This window comes from Hippopotamus amphibius, chromosome 11 (genome assembly GCF_030028045.1).
Source record: "Hippopotamus amphibius kiboko isolate mHipAmp2 chromosome 11, mHipAmp2.hap2, whole genome shotgun sequence".
NCBI classification, from domain to species: Eukaryota; Metazoa; Chordata; class Mammalia; order Artiodactyla; family Hippopotamidae; genus Hippopotamus; species Hippopotamus amphibius.
The window spans coordinates 24,202,822-24,222,297 of record NC_080196.1 but is presented as its reverse complement, the minus strand read 5'-3'; the positions used below and the strand labels follow the sequence as shown (position 1 = coordinate 24,222,297).

Sequence of the window (19,476 nt, the reverse complement as noted above, 5' to 3'; positions counted from 1 at the left end):
AGCCGGGCACCGGAGGTCGGGCTTCTTAGTTCCGCGTTGCTTTCCACCCACTCGGCTAACGGCGAATCTAACCGACCTGAGCTGGAGTGGGGACCCTGGGAGAAGAAATGCCCTGAGCGCTTCCTGGCGGAGGCGCAGAAACGGCTCGGTGGTGAGGCGCTTGGGTTTTGAGAAGCATGAAACTGGGTTCCTTGAGCTCAGTTGCTCCCCGTAAGATTGGAGTAACGCACTTTCCAGAGCATTTTCTCGAATTAGGAGTTAATTCGATCCAGTGAGCCTTCCTAGGCACGTAAGTACTCAATAAATCTTAATTAACGTCCTCCATGCTTCCACCCACCTCCCGTTTAATTAGAAGATCGAAATAAATGCAGTTTTTTAAAAAAAGAAACCAGTTGTTTGGTCTGATTTGATTTATGAAACTACTGCGGGGTAAGGGAAGGGAACTTATTTTGCCAAAGCCAGAGCTACGCGTTTCCCCGATTTTCTATAAGGCAAGTTTTGTTATTCCCGCTTTGCAGACTGGAAGAGGGAAGCGCAATGAGATTAAGAAATTTGCCCAAGGTCAGACAGCTAGAAAGTGCCGGAACTGGGAGTTGAAGTACATTTGCGAGTGACCAGAAATCAAAATGGTAAGAACTAAGACTCTGTTTTACTTTGTAGCCCACCCATGCTTGTTTTGTTGTTTTGTTTTTTTTAGCAATGTTTAAAATCCGCAAAGAATGACACAAAACGGACAAAGCTTCTCTATGGCAAACGTTAAGCAAGGTTAAAAGACAGATTACAATCTGGGAAGAAATATTTGATAAAATAGACAACATAGAGCGCTTACAAAGCAATAAGAAAAAGTAACACAATAGAAATAGTAAGAAGTAATAGGCAGTAAACAGAATACAAGTGCCTTGTTACCAAATGAAGAAACTCTCAACTTCATTCTTAATTAAGAAAATTAAGGAAATAATAAAATGTCCAATTAGAAAAAAAAAGAAAAAGGATTGACGGCCTCAGTGTTGGCTCAAGTATACATGAGCACTTGACCATACTCGTATACTTTTGTGGAGGGTTGACGTAGGCACACCTTTCTAAGGGTATGTTGGCTGTATGTACCAGTGATTTTAATGTGATTACTCTTACCTAGCAACTCCCCCATTAGGAACATAGCATACTGAAATTCTGCCACATGAGTACAGAGATATACATGCAAAGATGTTTATTGAAATGTGTTTGTTGTTGTAGCATGAAAACAATGGAAAAAGTCCAAATGTCCATCCTGGTTAGATAAAATGAGCTGGTTAGATAAAATGTGGGTCATTGCAATGTAGAATACTGGGCATCGCTTGCAGAGGAGGTCACTGTCTGCATACTGGCCTGAGCTATGTACCAGCTGTCATGGTGGGGAGAAAAGCAGATTACAAAATGGCATACCTATTCCAATGCCATCTCTGTAAGTAAGAAGCTTTTATGTGTTTGTAAAACTCACATAGGCCATAAGCTTCATTTTGACTAGAGCAAGCAGGGGGAGCTGGGCAGACTGGTCAGGTTCCCTACAATGTAGGGAAACTAAGGCTAGTGTCCAGAACAGGAGCTGCTGGTCACCTGTGGCTGTTTAAGTTTAAATGAACTGAAATAAAATTTTTGATTCAGTTCCTTGGTCACATTAGCCCCATTTCAAATACTCAAAAGTTACATGTGGCTAGTGGCTACCTATTGGACAGTACAGATATAGACGATTTCCATGATCGCAGAGTTCTCTTGGAGAGCCCTGCCCTAAGGGATGCAAGATGTCTGATGTCAGACGGAGCACGGGCTGAGTTCCTGGAACTGGCCTTCAGGAAGAAAATCAGCCTGGGCTCCTAGGAGCTGAGATTGTGGAAAGAGCTCCCTGACGTAGAGCTATCTACCCTGTGTTTGAAAACATCCTATGTTGGGTAATGGAGAGCTCATGCCCTCCTCCCATCAGGTAGCATCCTGGAGAGAAAGAACAGAGCTAAGAGCTGATGGGCCTGTTTTCCACCAGCTTCCCCATTTCCCAGCTGTGCTGCCTTGGGCATATCACTAACCTAACAGAGAGGTTTTCTTCTCTGTGAAATGGCAATAAGTTTAACTCTTCCTGTGTTGTATTAAATAAGATATAATATGTAATAAGTATGGTATATAGTACCTGGCACAAAGAGGGTGCTTAGTAAATAGTATCATCGTTTTCTAAAAAACCAACTAAACAAAAAACATGTAGTTAAATGCTACAAAGAAGAGAGTCATGTGCTCAGAGAGCATCAAGGGGATTTGACCTGGTTGGGCAAGTCAGGGAAGGTTGCTGAAGGACCAACAGGAGTTAACAAGGCAAAAACAGCAGGGAATTATGTTCCAGGTGGAGGAACAGCAAGCTACATATGCCATGTGGCAGGAAGGACTGAGTCCATTGGAGGGACTGAAAGAAGGCCAATGGTGCACAAAGGGGGAGGGGGGGCAAACTTTGCCAAGATTTTGTTCTTTATTCTAAGGCCAATGGGAAGCCATTAAGGGGTTTGGAATAAAGAAGTGGCATCAGATTTCTGTGTTTAAAGATCACACTGGCTGCAGGGCTGTAAACAAACCGGAGAGGAACATAAACAGATCCCGGGAGACTACTGCAGTGGTCCAGGCAAGATGGAGGTAGCGTGTACCCTGATGGGGATGGAGACAGAAATGATCAATTTAAGGGAATCAAAGGCAACAGAGCTTCCTGATAGACTGGACTTGGGAGGTGAGAGTAAGGGAGAAGGGTTGTCAAGGATGATCCCCAGGTTTCTGGCTTGCACAGCTGAGCTGCCATTCACTGAGTCAGAGAACCACAGCAGGTTGGAACATGCTGAGACTGGAATTCAAATGAACTCTAGGTGGGTGCGTAGGTCTAGAGCTTAAGAGTTCTAAGTTCAGAGATTTGGGAGTTCTGGACTCTGCCATGGCTTCTTTTGCTCACCATTCTGGGTTCTGGCCTCTAAATTATTGTCCTGTCAGTGCTAGTCTTAAATCATGGGTCACAGTGGTCTGACCTGTGTAGGTTCCAGCAGGACTCCGATCTGTGACCTGGAACCCCAAGGGCCTATTAATACTACCGAAAATTAAATCATCTTTATTGTATCCTCATGATCCAGTTGGCTCATTTTGTGAATGTCATCAACTGAGACCCCAGGGTCTTTATTTCACATGGACTGCCATCAAGATGGGTCTGCCTTTTCCCATACTTGCAACTGATTTTTTTTTTCATTCCAACCAAATTTGAACTCTTTTAAATGTTCTCTTGGTGGTTCTTGCTCATCCTTCCAAGCCTCTGAGATCATTTAGGCTCTTGGTTTGGCTCTCAAACAGTTCACACCTCTTGGTTATTTGCACACTTGATGAGTCTAATACAGGGATTCTCCACCTGGGACTTCCAGACCCTGGGTGGGGGTTTCCTAGAATTTGGGCAAGAAAAAATTTATACCTCTATTTTTACCAACCTCTAACTGAAATTCAGCATTTCCTCCAAGTGTGACTATCAGCAGAACCCCCAGTATATTAGCAGTACCTGTGACTTGTCACTAATAGACACCACAGCTATTTTCATATCCCAGTATATCCATAGAAATCTCAGAATATTATTTATGCTCATTACTTTTTGAAAATGTCAATAATTATTACACCTGCTACTAGTTCTTATTAAATATATTTAAAACAAGCACGTTAGTATATCATTTTTTTAACATTTTGGTAAACTCTGAATTGATTTCCTATTTATGTATATAATCATAATTACATATTTTATATACATATGAAATATTTTTAAATGAGTTTTAAAACATAATTCTGAGGATGAATCAGTAGACCTCTCCAGACTTCCAAAGGGGTCCATGGGTCAGACGAGGTTAGGACCCCTGGCCTAACCCCCCCTTCCAAGCCTCCTGCAGCACTCCATATTCATGTAGGACCTTCGGTCCCACAGGCAAGGGCCTGGCTTATGCAAAGCAGAACACTATGCTAGGCAAAAAAAATGTGTTAGGAAATGGAACGGGGAGAAGGAGAAAGAGGGGAAGGAAGAAAGGAAATGGATTTGGGGGCGGATGGGGCAGAAGACAGATTTCACGAAAACCCCAAGAAACCCACTCACAGCTGTGGAAAACTCAACTTTTATTATTACCTGCCTAGTGCAGGGGATTAAAATAGTATTGAGCTAGATCCATATATTAGTGTAAAAATCTGTGTCTCTCCCCCCCAAAAATGTACAAACCCCAAGTGATTATAGAAAAACCAATGTGGCAGCTACGATAGAGATGTCCAACCCCAGGGCCACAGGCCCTTGCTGTCTTTCCCCCCTAATCCCAATACTTATTCCACAGAAACATACAGGCTTAGAGAAGTTCTACCTACAACAGGGCAGGTGGGACATAGGGAGGCTGGGGGGTGGGGGTAGGGATCACCCCCAAGTCCAGTGTTTCAAAGGATGGAGGAGAGGCCAAAGCTGAGGGCAATTCCAGGAGGAGGCACAAGGGAACCTCTTCCTCCTTTTCTCGTCCTCCTCACTCCCCAAATTCTCAGCCAGTGGGGTCCAGTGTGTGACGGAGAGAGAGAGAGAGAGGCTGGGGGCAACAGCCTTCTCTCCAGGTACCAGTGTTGTCCAGTGGGGCCCAGGTGCTCCAATGGGCCAGGTCCAGTGTCTGCCCTATATTTTCTCCCACCCTCCCCAAAGGGATGGCTAGAGGAGGTCAGAGAGAATCCCATCCACAGGGCCAGCTGGGTGGGTGGCAGGGGCTTCTAGGAGAGGAGCAGGAAGGGGACATGATTGCATATCTGGGCAGGCAGAGAATCAGCTCCCTGGCAGGCCCAGCCCACCTTCAGCCACACTGCCTCTCTCAGAGGTGAAGGGCAGTCGGGATGGGAATGGAGTGGGGGTGCAGTTAGCTCTTCTTGTTTAGTGCCGCTGGCCTCCCCTGAATCCTCCCTGAGGGAGGGGTGGCTGGGTGTTGTGATTCACACTGTGTTGAGTGCATCTTCTGCAAGGAATCGATGCAGCTGGGAAAAGGGTGGTCGCTGCTCAGGCTCCCGGCTCCAGCACTGAAGCATCAGCTCATACAGGCCCAGCGGGCAGGCCGGGGGCCGAGACAGGTACACCTGCATTGTGGCAATGTGGATGAAAGGCAGGCAAGTGTTCTTTAGTCCCCAAGGTGACAGGCTCTGGCCCTCCCGGACCCCGTTACCCATCTTCCCTCCCCTCTTCTCTGACCTGCCGGCCCTGGTCCCGGAAGAACTCCCCCGCATTCTCGATGACTTGCTCATCGGTGAGCTGCCCAAAGGGCTGGGCCCTGCAGAGCATCAGTACCTCCCACAGGGTCACCCCAAAGGCCCACACATCACTGGCAGTCGTGAACTTTCCCTGGTGCAACAGAGGCAGAGAAAGACATCAGTTAACAGAGACCCTCCTCCTCTCCCCACTGGGACCCCACACCCACTCAGCATCACCCTCACACCCACCTGACTCCCTCCCAACCCCCAGCGCTCCACTCTCCTTAGCTGGCCCTCTTTCCCAATAAACCAGCTCCTCTCTTCTGGCTCTGCCTTCTTTCTCGTGCTCTAGTCCTCTCCTCACCTCTTGCCGTTTCTACCCTCCTCTATCCTTCCCTCCATTTTCTGGTCCTGACTCCCCTCAACTCATCCCCTTCTAGCTCTAGCCTCTTTATCTCTCTCTCTGCTACCCTGACTGTATCTCTCACACCTGCTCTTGGCTCCTGGACCCTTTCCCATCACACCATAACTCCCTGCTTTCTCCAGTCCCTTGAGCCAGAGGGAAACTTATAGAGCATTGGTCCAAACCCTCACTTTGGAGATGAGGAAAGCTGTACTCCAGGGAAGGCAAGTGACTGAAAGAGATCTCAGAGCTTCGAGTGGCAGCCAGTGCTCCCCTAACCTCCCCTCCCTGCCCGCCTCTCTCAGGGCCTCTCACCATGAGGATGCACTCCCAGGCCATCCACCGGATGGGCAGCACCGCCCGGCCCTGCACGCGGTAATAGTCCCCGGCGTAAAGGTTACGGCTCATGCCAAAGTCGGCGATTTTGATGGTGAAATTTTCCCCAACCAGGCAGTTCCTTGTGGCCAAGTCCCGATGCACAAAGTTGAGTGTGGCCAGATACCGCATGCCCGAGGCAATCTGGGCCGCCACATGCAGCAGCAGAGGGTAGCTGAGTGTGGAAGCCGACAACAGCAGGTCATAGGAGCAGCCCTAGACTCGTCCCCACCTCACAGATTCCTGGGAGGTGAAGGAGAGCCCTCTCCCCAGGACTGGGTTACACCTCCTCCTGGTGCGGAGATGGAAAGCCCTTGTGGAGGCCAGAGGGTAGGTGCCCACTCAACCTTTCTTTAACTCACCCGACCCCAGGGAGCTACAGCTTTTGTTACGCTCCACAGTCTGGACTCAGGGACAGAGAGGGTGAGAGAGCACAGGGAAGTTCCTGAAAGGGTTCAAGTCCCTTCACCACCCTCAAGTTCCAGGAACACGGCCCCATGTGTCTCATCCCAGGCCTCCTCCTGGAACCTCTGCCTGCCTGTCCACCCCATGGTCCCCCTTCCCCTCTAAGCTGGAGCGGGGGAGTGGAGGAGACCCCCTTGTGTACCTGATGGTGGGCCCCTGGGGCGCCTCCCCATCTCCAGCCCCCTCCACCGCCTTGTCCTCTAGCTGGTGGGCACTGAGGAACTGGTTGAGGTCACCATTCTCCATGTAGTCGGTTATCATGCAGAGGGGGTCATCCTGCACACACACGCCCAGGAGCCGGATGATGTTTGGGTCCTTCAGCCTCGACATGATCTTCACCTCCTTCAGGAAATCATTCCTGGGGAAGCAGGGAGACGGTGGCGGGACGTCGAGGGGCTGACCTGCAGCTTTCCTCCTGCTCCTGCAAACCCGCGCCCCACCCCCACCCCTACGCACTAGTCCTGAGACCTTCCCCCACTGTTGGGCTCCACCACGGGTCTCTCTCGATTGCTCCCCTCTCTTCATGGCCTCCCCTGCCATCTTCCAGACACCATCCTTGGTCCTCACCTGGCATTCTTGGTGGCATCTGGCCGTAGGATCTTGACAGCGACCAGCAAAGGGTGTCCTTTGCGCACATGGAGGGGGAAATCAAGACTGACCAGATCTTGAGGGTTCTCCACCTCACACAGGTGCACCTGGAGAAAGAAGGTGATTTGCTAGGAGGTCACAAGGTTCACCAAGGTGACAGGGTCCATTGGGACAATGCAGTCACAGAGGACAGTTTCCTAGCCAAGGGGGATCTGTGGGCATGGCTTCGAGAGAGGCAGACAAAGGCAGACACTGCTGGTGGCTGGGCAGGAATCCTACTTACCTCCCCAAACTGGCCCTCGCCAAGCTTCTCCTTGAAGCGGAGCCTCGACCGAGGGAAATCCACTCTGGGGGGCCCATCCCCAGCCGCCCCTGGGGGCAGTGCAGGCACAGCATAGGTGTTGCCTCCAGTGACACCCTGCAGGGTGACAATGTCAGCCTCGGCATAGTGGGGGACGCTGTTCTGGGGAGGTGGGGGCAGAAGCGGGGCACCTGGCTTCTCAGGCTCCATATAGTCCCCACTGCAGGCTGGAGGGATGAGGGAAGAGAAGACAGGACGAGGCGTCAGGAACAGCCCCCGAGAGCCACGGTTCTCCACACCCCGTCTCCCAGAGGCCCCCCTCTCCCAGGTGGGTGAGACTGGGTCTACCCTCCTCTTCTTGGTGGTCCACCCACCAGCCTCAAAACAGAGAAGGCGCTGGCATGGGATAAGCGTTAGCTGCTACAGCGCTTTCAAGGCAGCGGAAATGGTTGAGCAAAGAATGTCATAAAGTCTTGTTCTCTAGGGATCCCAGCACAGTCCAAGACCATGAAAGAAGTCTTGGCTGCAAATGGAATTCCTCTACCCAACACTGGGAGAAGGATGGTTCCAGCCATCTGGTCATCCTCCAATTTCCAAACCCTTGTCCCACTCACCACCCGCCACTGCCATTCACGTAGCTGTTCCGCCCACTGCTTTCATCCTTTCATCCTCCCTGGTATGGTTACCCAAACCCTCCCTGACCCAACACATCAAGCTCAAAGACAAGCAGAGACAGGGGCACACAGAGGGAGAGGAAAACAGTTCCTCACAGCTGGCACAACATGGAGTCTACAGACAGAGGAGAGGAAGCAGAGCTGTCCCCCCTCAGCCCTGGGGAAGGGGTGACAAGAAGGCAACACAGAAGAGAAGAGCAGACAGGAAGGGCGGGGGCGTGAGCAGAGAGAGGACACGTGAGGGGAGAGGGCAAGCACTAGGGAGAGGCCCTCCTTGTAGCTCTAGAGAGTGGGGAGAGTGAAGGAGGGCTTATAAGAGAGCCTGGAGCCACCACAGCAACCTCCTCTCTGGCTCTGGAGAGCTCAAGAGATGGGGTGGAACAAGAAGAGGGGAACAGAGCTGAGAACCAGGGAGCTTTCTACTCAAGGGGAGGCCTTCAAAAGGAGCAAGCAGCAGCAGAGGAGAGCTGAGGGCACAAGAGCTTCCTCCTTGGGAGCTCAGGAGAGCAGAAGAGGCCACAGTGGGGAGAGGAGGGAGGGCAAGGTGTGAGGACTTTTCCCTGTTCCAGTAGAGGTATGGGGATCCTGGTGGAGACTAGGGGCAGAGGGGCTTACCCTGGGTGTTGGTGGGTTTGGCCCAGGCGGGTGTGGGGGGGCCCGGGCCTCGAGGGGGGCGGGCGTAAGTGGCCAGAAGGAGACGGTAGGCTGGATTGGAGAGCAGCAACGCTGTCGGGAGAAGGAGGGGGGGAAACACGGGGAAGGGATGAGACTCAAGGCTAGACAGACAGGGAGACACAGAATAAGGCAAGACTAGGTCTGATGAGAACAAATGTACTAAGAGACAGAAATGGGATAAAATAAGGATCTGGAGAGTGCTGGATAACTAGATGGATAGGTGATGGGTGGATTAACAGGCGATGGATGGATGATGAATGATTGGCTGGCTGGCTGGCTGGCTGGCTGGCTGGATAGTGAATGCATGGATAGATGATGGGTGGACAAATAGATGATGGATGGATGGATGGATGGTTGATGGATGGACGAATGGATGTATGAATATATATGGATGGATGAAAAGACGGATGAATGATAAATGAATATATAAATATAGGTAGATGGATGCAATGAACATGGTGAGTCTAGGAGAGAGGAGAGGGGCCAGGAAGACACAATGAGAGGGCACAACAGAGAAGAGGGGGGGGGGGTGTGGGACACAGAAACAGGATGAGAGCGCTGGGGACGGTGAGTCCTGCATGGGAAATTCTGAGGGAGATTATATGGTGGGGACATGAAGTAATATACAGGGCTGTGACCAGGGACACAGAAACAGGAAAACAAGGTGAAACTGGGAAAGACAGTAAAAGAAAGGAATAGTAAAGGAGAGGGAAAAGGGTACACTAAGAAGACAGGCAGAGGATGGAGGTGGGACTGGAACAAGACAGGTCTTACCAGAGCCATTGGGGACACTAGGAGCAGAGTGGGGTGGATTCCCACGAGGCCGGGGCTCCTGGTAAGGGGGTGGTTCTCGAGGGCCTGGGCGATTGTTGATGAGGATGGTATCCCCAGGGACAGAGAGATGAACCGTCAGCTCTTCTTCTAACACCCGACGCTCGGCCTTGTCACGGGGAACGGGAAATATGAAGTGCAGCTGCTGCTCAGCGCGCACTTCCCAGCTCCTGGTTAAATCCTGTACCCATGTTCCCTCCTTCAGTCCTCGCAACAGTCCTGCCGTCGTATGTATCTGCTACTAACGCCATCTCACAGGTAAAGAAACAGACTCACGTGCATTTAAGTGGGTTCCCTGATGCCCCACAATGGGATTCCAACCCAGTCCTACCAGTCCATAACTATCAACTTTAACGCACACCACCATCACTGGACTCTTGCCTGGAAGACGTGGGCTTGGGCTGTGCCGCACTTCTTCCAGTGGTTCCTCTAGCTCCACTCGCCACCTTTTCCCGCTGGGCTTCTGCCCCAAGAGGTCGATCAGTGTGGACTGCAACGGGCTGGGTCTGGGTTGGCCAGAGAGGAGCCCCAGCAGGAGTTTGGAGGGCAGGCAGGAAGTGAGGTCAGGGTGTTTTTTCTCCTAGCCCCTCCCTAAGGGATGGACCCAGGCGAGCTGCATCCTGGAACCAAAGTCCGTTGCCCCTCTCAGGCGCCCTCTCCACACACTCCTTCTAGATTCCTCCCAGATTCCGGTAACTGCCTCCTCCTCTCACCCCACAGGCCCAGGGATGGTAGCAGCTCTGCAGGGACCAGGCCTGGGGAACTGCACTCCTTCTTGTGATGTACACACACCCTGCCCACATCTTTCTACGTGGTCTCCTTACGAGGCCTCCCCCTAATTATGCTCATCCGACCACGCTCCGTGGTCCTTGCGGGACCCTAACTAACACCGGAGTGCCAGCACACCCCGGCCTCGTTCTCCACACCCGCGTCCTGCCCCGGGCCCCGCGCCCCGGGCGGCCCCACCCCGCTGCCCACCTTGCTGAGGAGCCGGCGCCAGTGCAGCCGCCACAGCATGAGGGCGATGATGAGCAGCAGCAGCAGGATGATGGCCACCAGGCAGCCGATGAGGATGGCGGTCGGGCTCCCCTCGGCCTTGGCCACGGGCTGCTGGCCCCTGGGCTCCAGCTCTGGTGGAGGCAGAAGGGTCAGGACCACAGGGAAGCCACAGGGGGCTTCCCACCCAAACTGAGGGGGGCCCAGGGAGGACTGGCGGCGCAGGACGCCGGACGTGCCAGGGAGGGGGCCCCGGGGCGGCTCACCCAAGCTGCTGAAGTTGGTGGGAGGTGGGCCGGGTGGCCACCAGGGGGCTGGTGCAAAGGTGCCCCCCAAAGCCAGGGAGGAGTCATTTACAACATCTGGGGAGAAGGAAGAAAAAGAGGGGGTCGGATAGGGAGGAGGCGACCAAAGGGAGGCACGCATGCATGAGACCGAGGGAAGTCTGTTACTCAGTGAGGAGCAGGAGCAGGGCTGATCCTGGATATATGTGGATGGGTGGTGGAACAGGATCCTGGAGGGTCGTGGTGGTGGTGGACGTTAATCTTTTAGTTGCTGAATTGTGGGGAGAAGCAGGACTCCTGGGGAGAGCCCAGGGTAGAGATCCTGGGTATCAGGAGGCTTAGAGAAGAGGCTGTTTCTCAACCAGCACAGAATATTTCAGTATTTTAACCACCACACTGTCATACTGCTCAACATCAGTCATGAGTGAAGGGCTCAAAAGGAAAGGCCGAGATAGGCAAGGAGAGAGGGGGAGGGAAGGGTTTAAATTATTTAGGGCAGCCCTGCTTGGAAAGCCTCATTGGTGCCAGGAGTGGATATTCAGGGGCACTATGGGTTAGCAGTCCCATCGGCTGGGAACTGGGTAGAGACCAGGGGCTTACCAGAGATGAAGGAAATTTCGCTGAAGAGTAACCACGGCCCAGCAAAGAGGAAGCGGCACTGCAGAAAGCGGCCCACGCGGCCGCCCAGGGGCACTGACACAGTCCGGGCTCTGGGGTCCCCCAGGCTTCCCCCCAGAGCATGGCGCACAGGCTCCCCCTCCCAGGCCATGGCAGGGCCCCTCTTGAAGCGACACTCCACCCCGCCAGGCAAGCGGGCTCCCAGCGTGTGCATGTTGTTACAGTGGACCTGGGGGAAGGGAGGAGGGACACAAGGTCAAGGCCAGGAGAGCCCGAGCGAGCACCCTAGGGCACCAGCCTGGTCTCAGAGCCCTCCCTGGGAGCTGGCCACACTTACCTGCATGGCCTGGAAGGCCCTCAGCCGGTCAAACTCAAACTCCATCTCCACGTAGCCGCTGGGGAAGCTGTGATTGCTCCATCCCACATAGTCATAGCCCGGCCAGACTCGTAGCTCCTGGCTCTTCCTGAAGTCATCCAGCCCCACCACGCCATCTGCCAGCTGGCCCAGACCTCCGTACTGCAGCCTGGAGAAGATGGGGGCCGAGGAAGAAGAGGTTGGAAGAGAAGGAAGTGTCACCTATCTGGGTGCTCTACAACCCCTGCCCCCGGTGGCCTGGCCAGCCTGGCCCAGCCACCACCAACCCCTGCCCCAAGCTCACGCAGCTCTCTCTTCCCCCGACCCAGGACCCTCTAGGGCACCTTGCAGTCACATGCTACACAAAGGCACCACCTTTAAGGGACACTGCTCAACCTATGATGTGTGTATTTATTGTGACAATTTGCAATGGATTTAAGTGTCTTAGCAGAGCCAGGCCTTTCTCTAATTTGCACGAAGTGTCACATTAGCTAGTGGTCACCTTACTATCCCTCAATCCTGGTCCTGTCCCTTGAGACCCCACCTAAGCCATCCCTCTCTGCAATTCTTCCCTCTCACTGCCCAAACAGCCCCCTCCCCCATCCATTCCGTCCACCCTTCCACCCCAGGCTCCATGTCCTGCAGGGCCCGCTTCTTTCACCCGCCAACGGTGTGCGTGGTGTGTCCATCGTAGGTGGAGTCGTTGAGGTGCACGGCCTCAGATAAGTACATCGTCTGCCCCACAGGGGCCGTGTAAGACAGGAGTCCATCTAGGGCAGGGGGAGGAGGGGCGTTAGGGGCACGGAGCCTCCATACCCCAGCCCTGCGTCAGGCCTGGGCAGACTTCATTCAGGTCCCTCTCCTGTATCCCTCCAGGCCACTGGCATGGAGGACACAATGCTGGCCAGTTCCCTCCTTACTCAGAGTGACAGATTCCTAACAGGAGAGAGGATCCTGGATGCCCCTCTCCCTGGTCCCCACTCCCCAGTCCCCAGGACGGGCATGAATCCTCAGGGGTCTGAACGACTCACCCTTCCAGAGGCAGCCGTAGAGCTCCACTCGCAGACAGACGCTCATGACCCGGTCCGCCCGGGGATAGAAGCGAACCAGTCGGGCCACCATGGGGGGCCCAAGGTCTTTCAGCACCACTCCCCCAGGATCCTCATTACCTAAGATCACCTGTGGGCCAGGACACAGGGGTGGATGGGGGAGGAAGGCTCCAGGTCGGGTCTAACTCCCCAGCCACCAGCTGCTCCCTGGCCCAGCCCACAATGGCCACGAAGAAACCCCTGAAGCATGGCACTGAGCACCCAGGGCTGTGGCATACAGCCACGCATTTGTAAGACAAGGGGCTGCAGTAGAGCCCTCTGACACCTCTCTCAGCCTGATGGTCTGTCCTGACCTCTAAGCCTCTCATCCTGTTGTGCCCAGATTCTACCCAGTCCCTCGCGGCTCTGCACCCCGGCCCTGGCTTCCCCTCTTCCTTCACTCCATTCCCTCTGTTCACTCAGCAGATGCTAGCTGAGCACCAGGTCTGCGCCAGCCAGGCACGTTCTTGGGGGTGAGCATCAGTCCCTCCCCTGTAGGACGGACAGTCCAGTAGTAGAAACAGCTGTGACAAACAAGAGGCGGCGGGAGGTGGGGAGTCAGAAGAGGTTCTCTGAGGAGGTGACATCTTCAGGGAGAACTGAATGGAGGGAGGAGAGCCTGTGGACAGCTGGGCGAGAAGCTGTCAAGGCATAGCAAGTGAAGGTGTCCTGAGGCTGTGAGGTGAGCCCTAGCGTGTTCCAGGAACAGCAAGAAAACCAGCGTGGCTTGGGTGGAGCGAGAACAGGGAGAGGAGTAAGGGATGTGGACAGGAGCCAGCACAGGCTAAGCTTCTGCACCCAGGAAGGAGCTCCGCTTTTGTTCTGGCAGCAAGGAAAGCTAGCAGAGAGCTGTGAGGCAGCTGCTTTTCATTTTTTTTCAGGTACCCTGGATGTAGCCTCCAGGTGATTTGACTTTAGGAGAGAACGAAGCAGGGAGAACAGTTTGGAGACTACTGCATTCATCTAAGCTGGGGATGGTAGGGGCCTGGCCTAGGGCAGTAGAGGTGGAGGTAGTAAGACGTGGGCAGATTCAGGAAATATCATAGAGGTAGAACATACTGGCCTTGCTGATGCTTTGGAAGTAGGAGGTGGGAAAAAAAGAAGAATCAGAGATATCATCTTAGCTTATGGTGGTACCATTTCTTGAGCTGGAGAATGCTGGGGGAGGAGCAGGTTTGGGACGGGAATGGGGCTCAAGTTCAGCTTGAGAAGTTTATGGTAAGTTTGAGATACCCATTATACATCTAGGTGGAAAGTGGTCAGGTTTGCAATACTAGATGGAGCTCAGGGGAGATGCCCAGGGTGGAGAGAGCACACGTTGCAGAGTCATCAGTGGATAGGTGGTACAGCAGGGGAACAGAGGAGAGCCAGCCTTCCTTGGGCACTGCCCCTGCCAGCCTCACCTCCTGGCCCCAGCGGTCCCTCCAGTCCATCCAGCGGTGGCCATCCCGAGAGTAACGCAGCCGGTAGCTGGGGGAGAACTCCTTGCCCAGGCCCCCTGCGTGCCGCCCCTGGGTGCCCACCAGTGCCACCAGGTGCAGCCGTCGCAGGTCCACCTGCAGGTACTCCTCCTCCTTGGGAAACACCGGCCCTGCAGGGCACCACGCCCCATCTCCATCGCTGCTTTCCAGCCTAGGAGGGGGCAGGAGTCACAGGGAACATCTGGCCATAGGTCTGCCTCTTTCGCCAGTATTTAACCACTGCCCCCCAGGACTATGGGGGTTTCACTGGCATTGGCCCTTTCAGAGCCTCTTGGCTTGGGCAGAGGGTTGGAAGGGCAAGTAGAGGCCCCAGGGTTCCCTCCGGGGCAGCCCAGGTTTGTCAGGTACCTGCTGTGGCGAGCAGCAGTGGAGTCTGACCAGGAGCTGGAGGCAGAGATATCACCATCTGGGATGGTCCGGTCCTGCATGCCGAGGGCATAGCGGCACTTGGCTGGGTGAACACAGGCATACGGAAGGTCAAGGCCCCTGACTCGGTCTCCCAAGGCCCATCCCTTAGGGACCCAAGAGCCAGTCTCCTCACCAGGGTCAAAATGTCCCTTCATGTCAGCATCTCCAGTTTCCACCAAGAGCAGCAGCAGCAGCAGTAGAAATGAGAGGGCCCCTGGCCCCATTGCTCCTGATCCCTTGGGCCTATGGGGGTGGGGGCAGCATCTCTGCAGGGGACATAATGGGTTGGGGGGGAGGTTAGTTAAAGGGCAATCAGGGAGACTGGCTCACAGCCAACAGCAAGAGAGAGACAGAATGGGCTGCTTTGGAGATAATAGCAGTAAAATGACAACAATAGTCACTGTTTAACAGCATCAGCTATATTTTTAGAATGTTTCCCATGTGCCAGACACTGAGCTAAATTCTGGTCCCCTCCCCACCTAGGAGACCAGAATTCTAAGAGACGTGGGGGACCCCAGCACCTTGCAATCTCAGTGTCCTCTATAGCCTTGCTGGCCCATGACCCAGCAACCTAAGCAACACCTGAGAACTTAGGAGAAATGCAGAATCTCAGGTTCCAACCTAGACCTGCTGAATCAGAATCTGCATTTTAATACAATCCACAAGTAATCTGTGCCTATTAAAGCTGGAGAATCCCTGCTCTTCCTCACTGGGCCCCAGGCAGCTTGCCCCCTGAAAACCGTTCCAACTATAACTCCTTATGAACCCAGGTATCAACCCCAGCCCCAGCTCCAGGAAAAGCGATCCTGACCTGTCTTCTTCCCAGCAAAGGTCTACACTGAGTTCCCCTGGCCCTGGAATCCTCTGAGACTGCTAGTGCCACCCCTCAAACCCTTACCCTCTCTGCCATCAGGTCCAAAGCATTCCATCCTCTCTCCCTGCTCTGCCTTCCCTTCCTAAGACCTCGACATCCTATCCGCCCCCCCACCCCATTCCCAGTTTCTGAAGGGGCCTGCCTCAGAAGGAAGAGCCCAGGGCTGAGGAAAAGGCTGAGTTGCCTTGGAGATGAGGGCGGATCTAAAGACAGGGAAGCCAGGTCACCCCAGGAGGTAGGAGGAGTGGGGGGATACTCCCCCATCCCTTTGTCCTCCTCCAGCTGCTCCCACAATGCTCTGGGGCAGGAATGTAAGAGGCAGCTGAGACCCCACAGCTCCAAAGCAGCAGCTGAGGGGCTGGCTGAGTTGTGGGGGGACCAGGGTATCAAAGGAGAGCTAGAACCAGAAGCATCACGCCTGGTCCCTTCGGGGTCTGGGAGCTGGCACAGGGGAGCAGGCTACAGGAGCCCCAGGCAGCCTGCCTGCAATTCCTGGGTGCTTCTCTCCACCCCCACCTCTCGGGAACAGCGGGGCCCTTGTTCCCCTGAGTAACCTTCATGCCTATCCCAGATGAGTCATCGGAGCCAGACGGAGCAAGCAAGAGGAGCCCGGGGCTGAGATACAAAGACAGGCAGAGGATAGAAGGCAGGGGGAGACAGGGCGAGAAACACAACGCAAGAGGTAAACAGAGCAGCCTTCGAAGCGCAGGGCACAGAGCCAAGCAGAGAAACACACAGAGAGACATCTGGGGCAATCTGTTCTCTGACACCCTGTCACCCCGTTTCTCTCCACTGGGTCAGAAACACCAAGGACAGGCCCAGAAGACCTACCCCAACCCCATTACCATCAATTACAAGCCTGGGGCTGGAACCCTCTGCCACAAGCCCTTCACCCTCTTCTCCCAACCCTCAACCCCCACTCCAGACAAAACCCACACAGCTCTGTACACACACACACACACACACACACACACACACACACGTGGTCAGACACGCGAACTTACAGAGCCAGCTGTAAACACTGGGGTTAGATGTAGACACACACACAACTGTCTCACAGACTTTCAGAGACAGACACTCACATGTGACATCCTCATAAATCCATCACACACATAGATCCCCCAGCAAGGGCAAACACGGACACTCCACACATCAACTCCATCCACACCTCGACATTCTTTTAAGTTCAATCCCATCACCTAGTGAATAGCCACCTTCAGACACCTGTGAACATGAAATGACAGGCATGCTCCTACGTGCAGAGGACAGTGTGAGACACACATTCACAGGATCCCAAGAGAACTGGGGCCCACCCCCTAATACTCAAGGTAACCAAGCCAGAGGGAAGTCAAGAGAGTGGGGAACAGAAGGAAACTAGGGTGGCTGGAGTGACATTTCTCTATTTTCCCATATTTCATCTCTGCTGTACCACTCAATTCTGGATACATCTATGTGCCCTCAGCAACAGTGGGTCTAAGCACCAGACTCTGGCTAGGGGTGGAGGTGCTGGAGAGGAATGTCCAGCCAGCAGGGGCCCTGTAGGGTGAAGGCTGGAGAGGAGGGAGTGGGGATGGACACTGAGGATGGTGCTCACTGGCAGAACCAAATGACCATCCAACCGTGGATGAGCGGCTGTCACCGGCAGGTTAGGGTGTCAGGCCCTCTCTCTGCTGGGCTGAGGCCAGGCTGCCCAACTGGGAGCTGGCTAGTTGGAGGCTTAACAGTTAGTAGATGCCCACAGAGACTGGCCAAGAGGGAGGACAGGCCCACTTCTCCGGGACGCCGGGAGATGATTCAGTAGGACCACATATGAGCACCTGTCTTCCCGGGGTTCATGTCCTCCATAATGAGTAAAGGGGGTCCTTTCTCAAGGCTGGAACACACTTTCTCGGAGGTCAGAGTTGGGGTCCCCCCCATTTTCAGACAGTAAGCCAGAGCACTGGGGAGGCGGGCAGGGACAGACTCGGTGCCGACGGACAACGAAGTGCAGCCCGGGAAGGTCCTGCCTCCCGGCCAGGCCCTCATCCTTTGGCCTCCGCGCGTCCCCGGAGCCCCAGGCCGCCGCCCTCGCCCCTACGTCCCGCAGGGGTCCTCCCGCCGCTCTCCCTACCTCTCATCGCTCTTCGCGGCAGACCCCGGGCGGGCGGCCGACCCCGAAGCGGGGCCTCCTCGGCGGCGGCGGGGCGCGCGGAGGGGGAGGCGGAGGGAGCCAAGAACCGCGAGCGGGAGGCGCCGGCTGGGCTCGGGTGTCGGGAGGCGGCTCCCGCGAGCAGCTGTCGGGGGCCTGTTCCGGGGAGAGGAGCTGGGGCGGCTCTGGCCCAGGCGCCGCCTCCCCCTCCCCGTCCCCCCCTCCGCCCGCTCGCCGCGCGCCCGGGCCGTGCCCTCCCTTCCCCCTCCCGGGCCAAATCGTCCCCGCCGCTCCCACGCCCGGCGCCGCCCTCCCGGCCCCGCGCTCCTCGCCGCCCCGCCACGCCCACCCCGCATTCCCTTGCGCGCCCGGGCCGCCCCCAGGTAACCGCGCCGCCGTCCCCGCCGCCCGCTCGGCGCTGCGTGCCCATCCCCCGCCGCCCACCCGCCGCCCACTCCCCAGGATCCCCACAACGGAGAACGGCCCAAGCGGGGGGACCGCAGGGGGCCAGCTGCGGACTGCTCAGGGCCTCCCACACTCCCATGGCCCCCCTCCCACTTGCCCTTTTCTGGGCTCAGTTCCTGCAGCGGGAGGTAAAGGGGAGCAGCCCCAGGGCACAGGGAAGGAGCACGTTCCCACAGGCCCGGCGCCCGGTCCAGCAGCAGGCGTTTGAATGGGGGAAGGGAGCAGGGCTCACCTGTCCAACCTGGCCCCTTAGACTTACTCTCTTCACACCGCCAACCTTTGCTTCTCTCTGCCACCCTCTGAGCCTCTGGTCCTCTACACCCCAACCCAGCCTGAGACCAGCGCCCCCCCCCCGCCCCCAGCCCCTTCCTCCCTCTACTTCCACCTCCAGTTCCTCCCACAGGCCTTCTCCAGTCCTCTTAAGGACCCTGGCGTCCAAACTCCCCTGGGCTCCCTGCTCAAAGCCTGGGAGTCCCCTTCAGGGCAGGCCACCCTCAGGCCCAGAGAGTTCTGCCCTGGTGGGGTCGGAGGGTCTGATCCTTGGCAAGGATAGGCCTGGACAAGGTGAGTGGGAGAGATGAGGAGGAGGATAGGGGGGCAAAGAGAAAATCACGCACAGCCAAAAAAGCAATGGTACAGGGGACCCAGAGAAGTTGGGTGCAAAGAGACTGAGGAAACAAATCCAATGTGGGAGAAAGAGAGTGGGAGAGCTGCTGGGTGAGGTGGGCAGGACAGAAGAGCTGTGGTGGGAGCTGTTCCACCCCGCTCGGGCCCCACCACCTCTCTCCACACCCCACACCTGCCAATCACCTGCAGGGTAAGGTCTCCTGCCACTGCAGATCTGTGCCCCATTGCACCTCACGGCAGACAGATATAAACTCACCCTACGTGCAGTCCCAGACAACAGTCCCAAGAAAGAAACACGAAGTCCCAGACATGTACACAAAAGCACAATCAGAAAGAGGCTCGCCCTTGAGAGAGGCCAAGGCACATATGGGCACGTACTCCAACCCACGGGTCAACACACAAACCCTAGGGCGCCCCAACTGCTAAGGGACTCACTAACAGGCAGTCCCATGGTCACCCAGAGAATTGCCTCTTCCCATCGTCCCCTTCAACCAAACCCCCACTGTTCCGCCGGCGCACCTACCCCTCCGGAGTCGGCCGCTGGGGAATCTGGGCCGCGAGAGGCTGGGCCGGGGGTGGAGCCAGGCCAGGGGTGGGGCCAAGGT

General features: G+C 55.3%; 2 protein-coding genes and 1 long non-coding RNA gene across 6 annotated transcripts in view; 2 read left to right on the top strand and 1 right to left on the bottom strand.

Annotated features, from left to right (window-relative positions):
* The first annotated feature begins 16 nt into the window (after nt 1–16).
* The window catches only part of LOC130831285 (uncharacterized), a 40,643-nt gene continuing 21,183 nt past the window's right edge, over nt 17–19,476 (top strand). The window contains exons 1-2 of the long non-coding RNA XR_009048027.1: nt 17–289; nt 519–629. This is a non-coding gene — a long non-coding RNA (uncharacterized LOC130831285). The remainder of the gene's footprint in view (nt 290–518; nt 630–19,476) is intronic.
* On the bottom strand, nt 4,127–19,365 carry DDR1 (discoidin domain receptor tyrosine kinase 1). 4 transcript variants are annotated; one of them, XM_057699233.1, is made up of 18 exons: nt 19,311–19,331; nt 14,911–15,043; nt 14,718–14,820; nt 14,292–14,520; nt 12,832–12,979; nt 12,462–12,570; nt 11,783–11,969; nt 11,428–11,674; nt 10,810–10,905; nt 10,526–10,677; nt 9,491–9,656; nt 8,657–8,767; nt 7,350–7,594; nt 7,046–7,173; nt 6,621–6,836; nt 5,954–6,188; nt 5,237–5,386; nt 4,127–5,124 (listed from the first exon to the last, which is right to left on the bottom strand). In XM_057699233.1, the coding sequence occupies exons 1-18, from the start codon at nt 19,320–19,322 to the stop codon at nt 4,984–4,986; spliced, it is 2,808 nt and encodes a 935-aa protein (XP_057555216.1). In that variant the 5' UTR covers nt 19,323–19,331; the 3' UTR covers nt 4,127–4,983. The 4 variants fall into 4 exon arrangements, 3 of the variants coding, with proteins under 3 accessions (XP_057555216.1, XP_057555217.1, XP_057555218.1); XM_057699234.1 differs by lacking the exon at nt 8,657–8,767; XM_057699235.1 differs by lacking the exons at nt 14,292–14,520; nt 14,911–15,043; nt 19,311–19,331 and having other exon boundaries at nt 14,718–14,804.
* LOC130831283 (basic proline-rich protein-like) lies at nt 14,911–18,281 on the top strand. Its single transcript, XM_057699243.1, has 2 exons — nt 14,911–15,043; nt 17,762–18,281. The coding sequence occupies exons 1-2, from the start codon at nt 15,023–15,025 to the stop codon at nt 18,164–18,166; spliced, it is 426 nt and encodes a 141-aa protein (XP_057555226.1). The 5' UTR covers nt 14,911–15,022; the 3' UTR covers nt 18,167–18,281.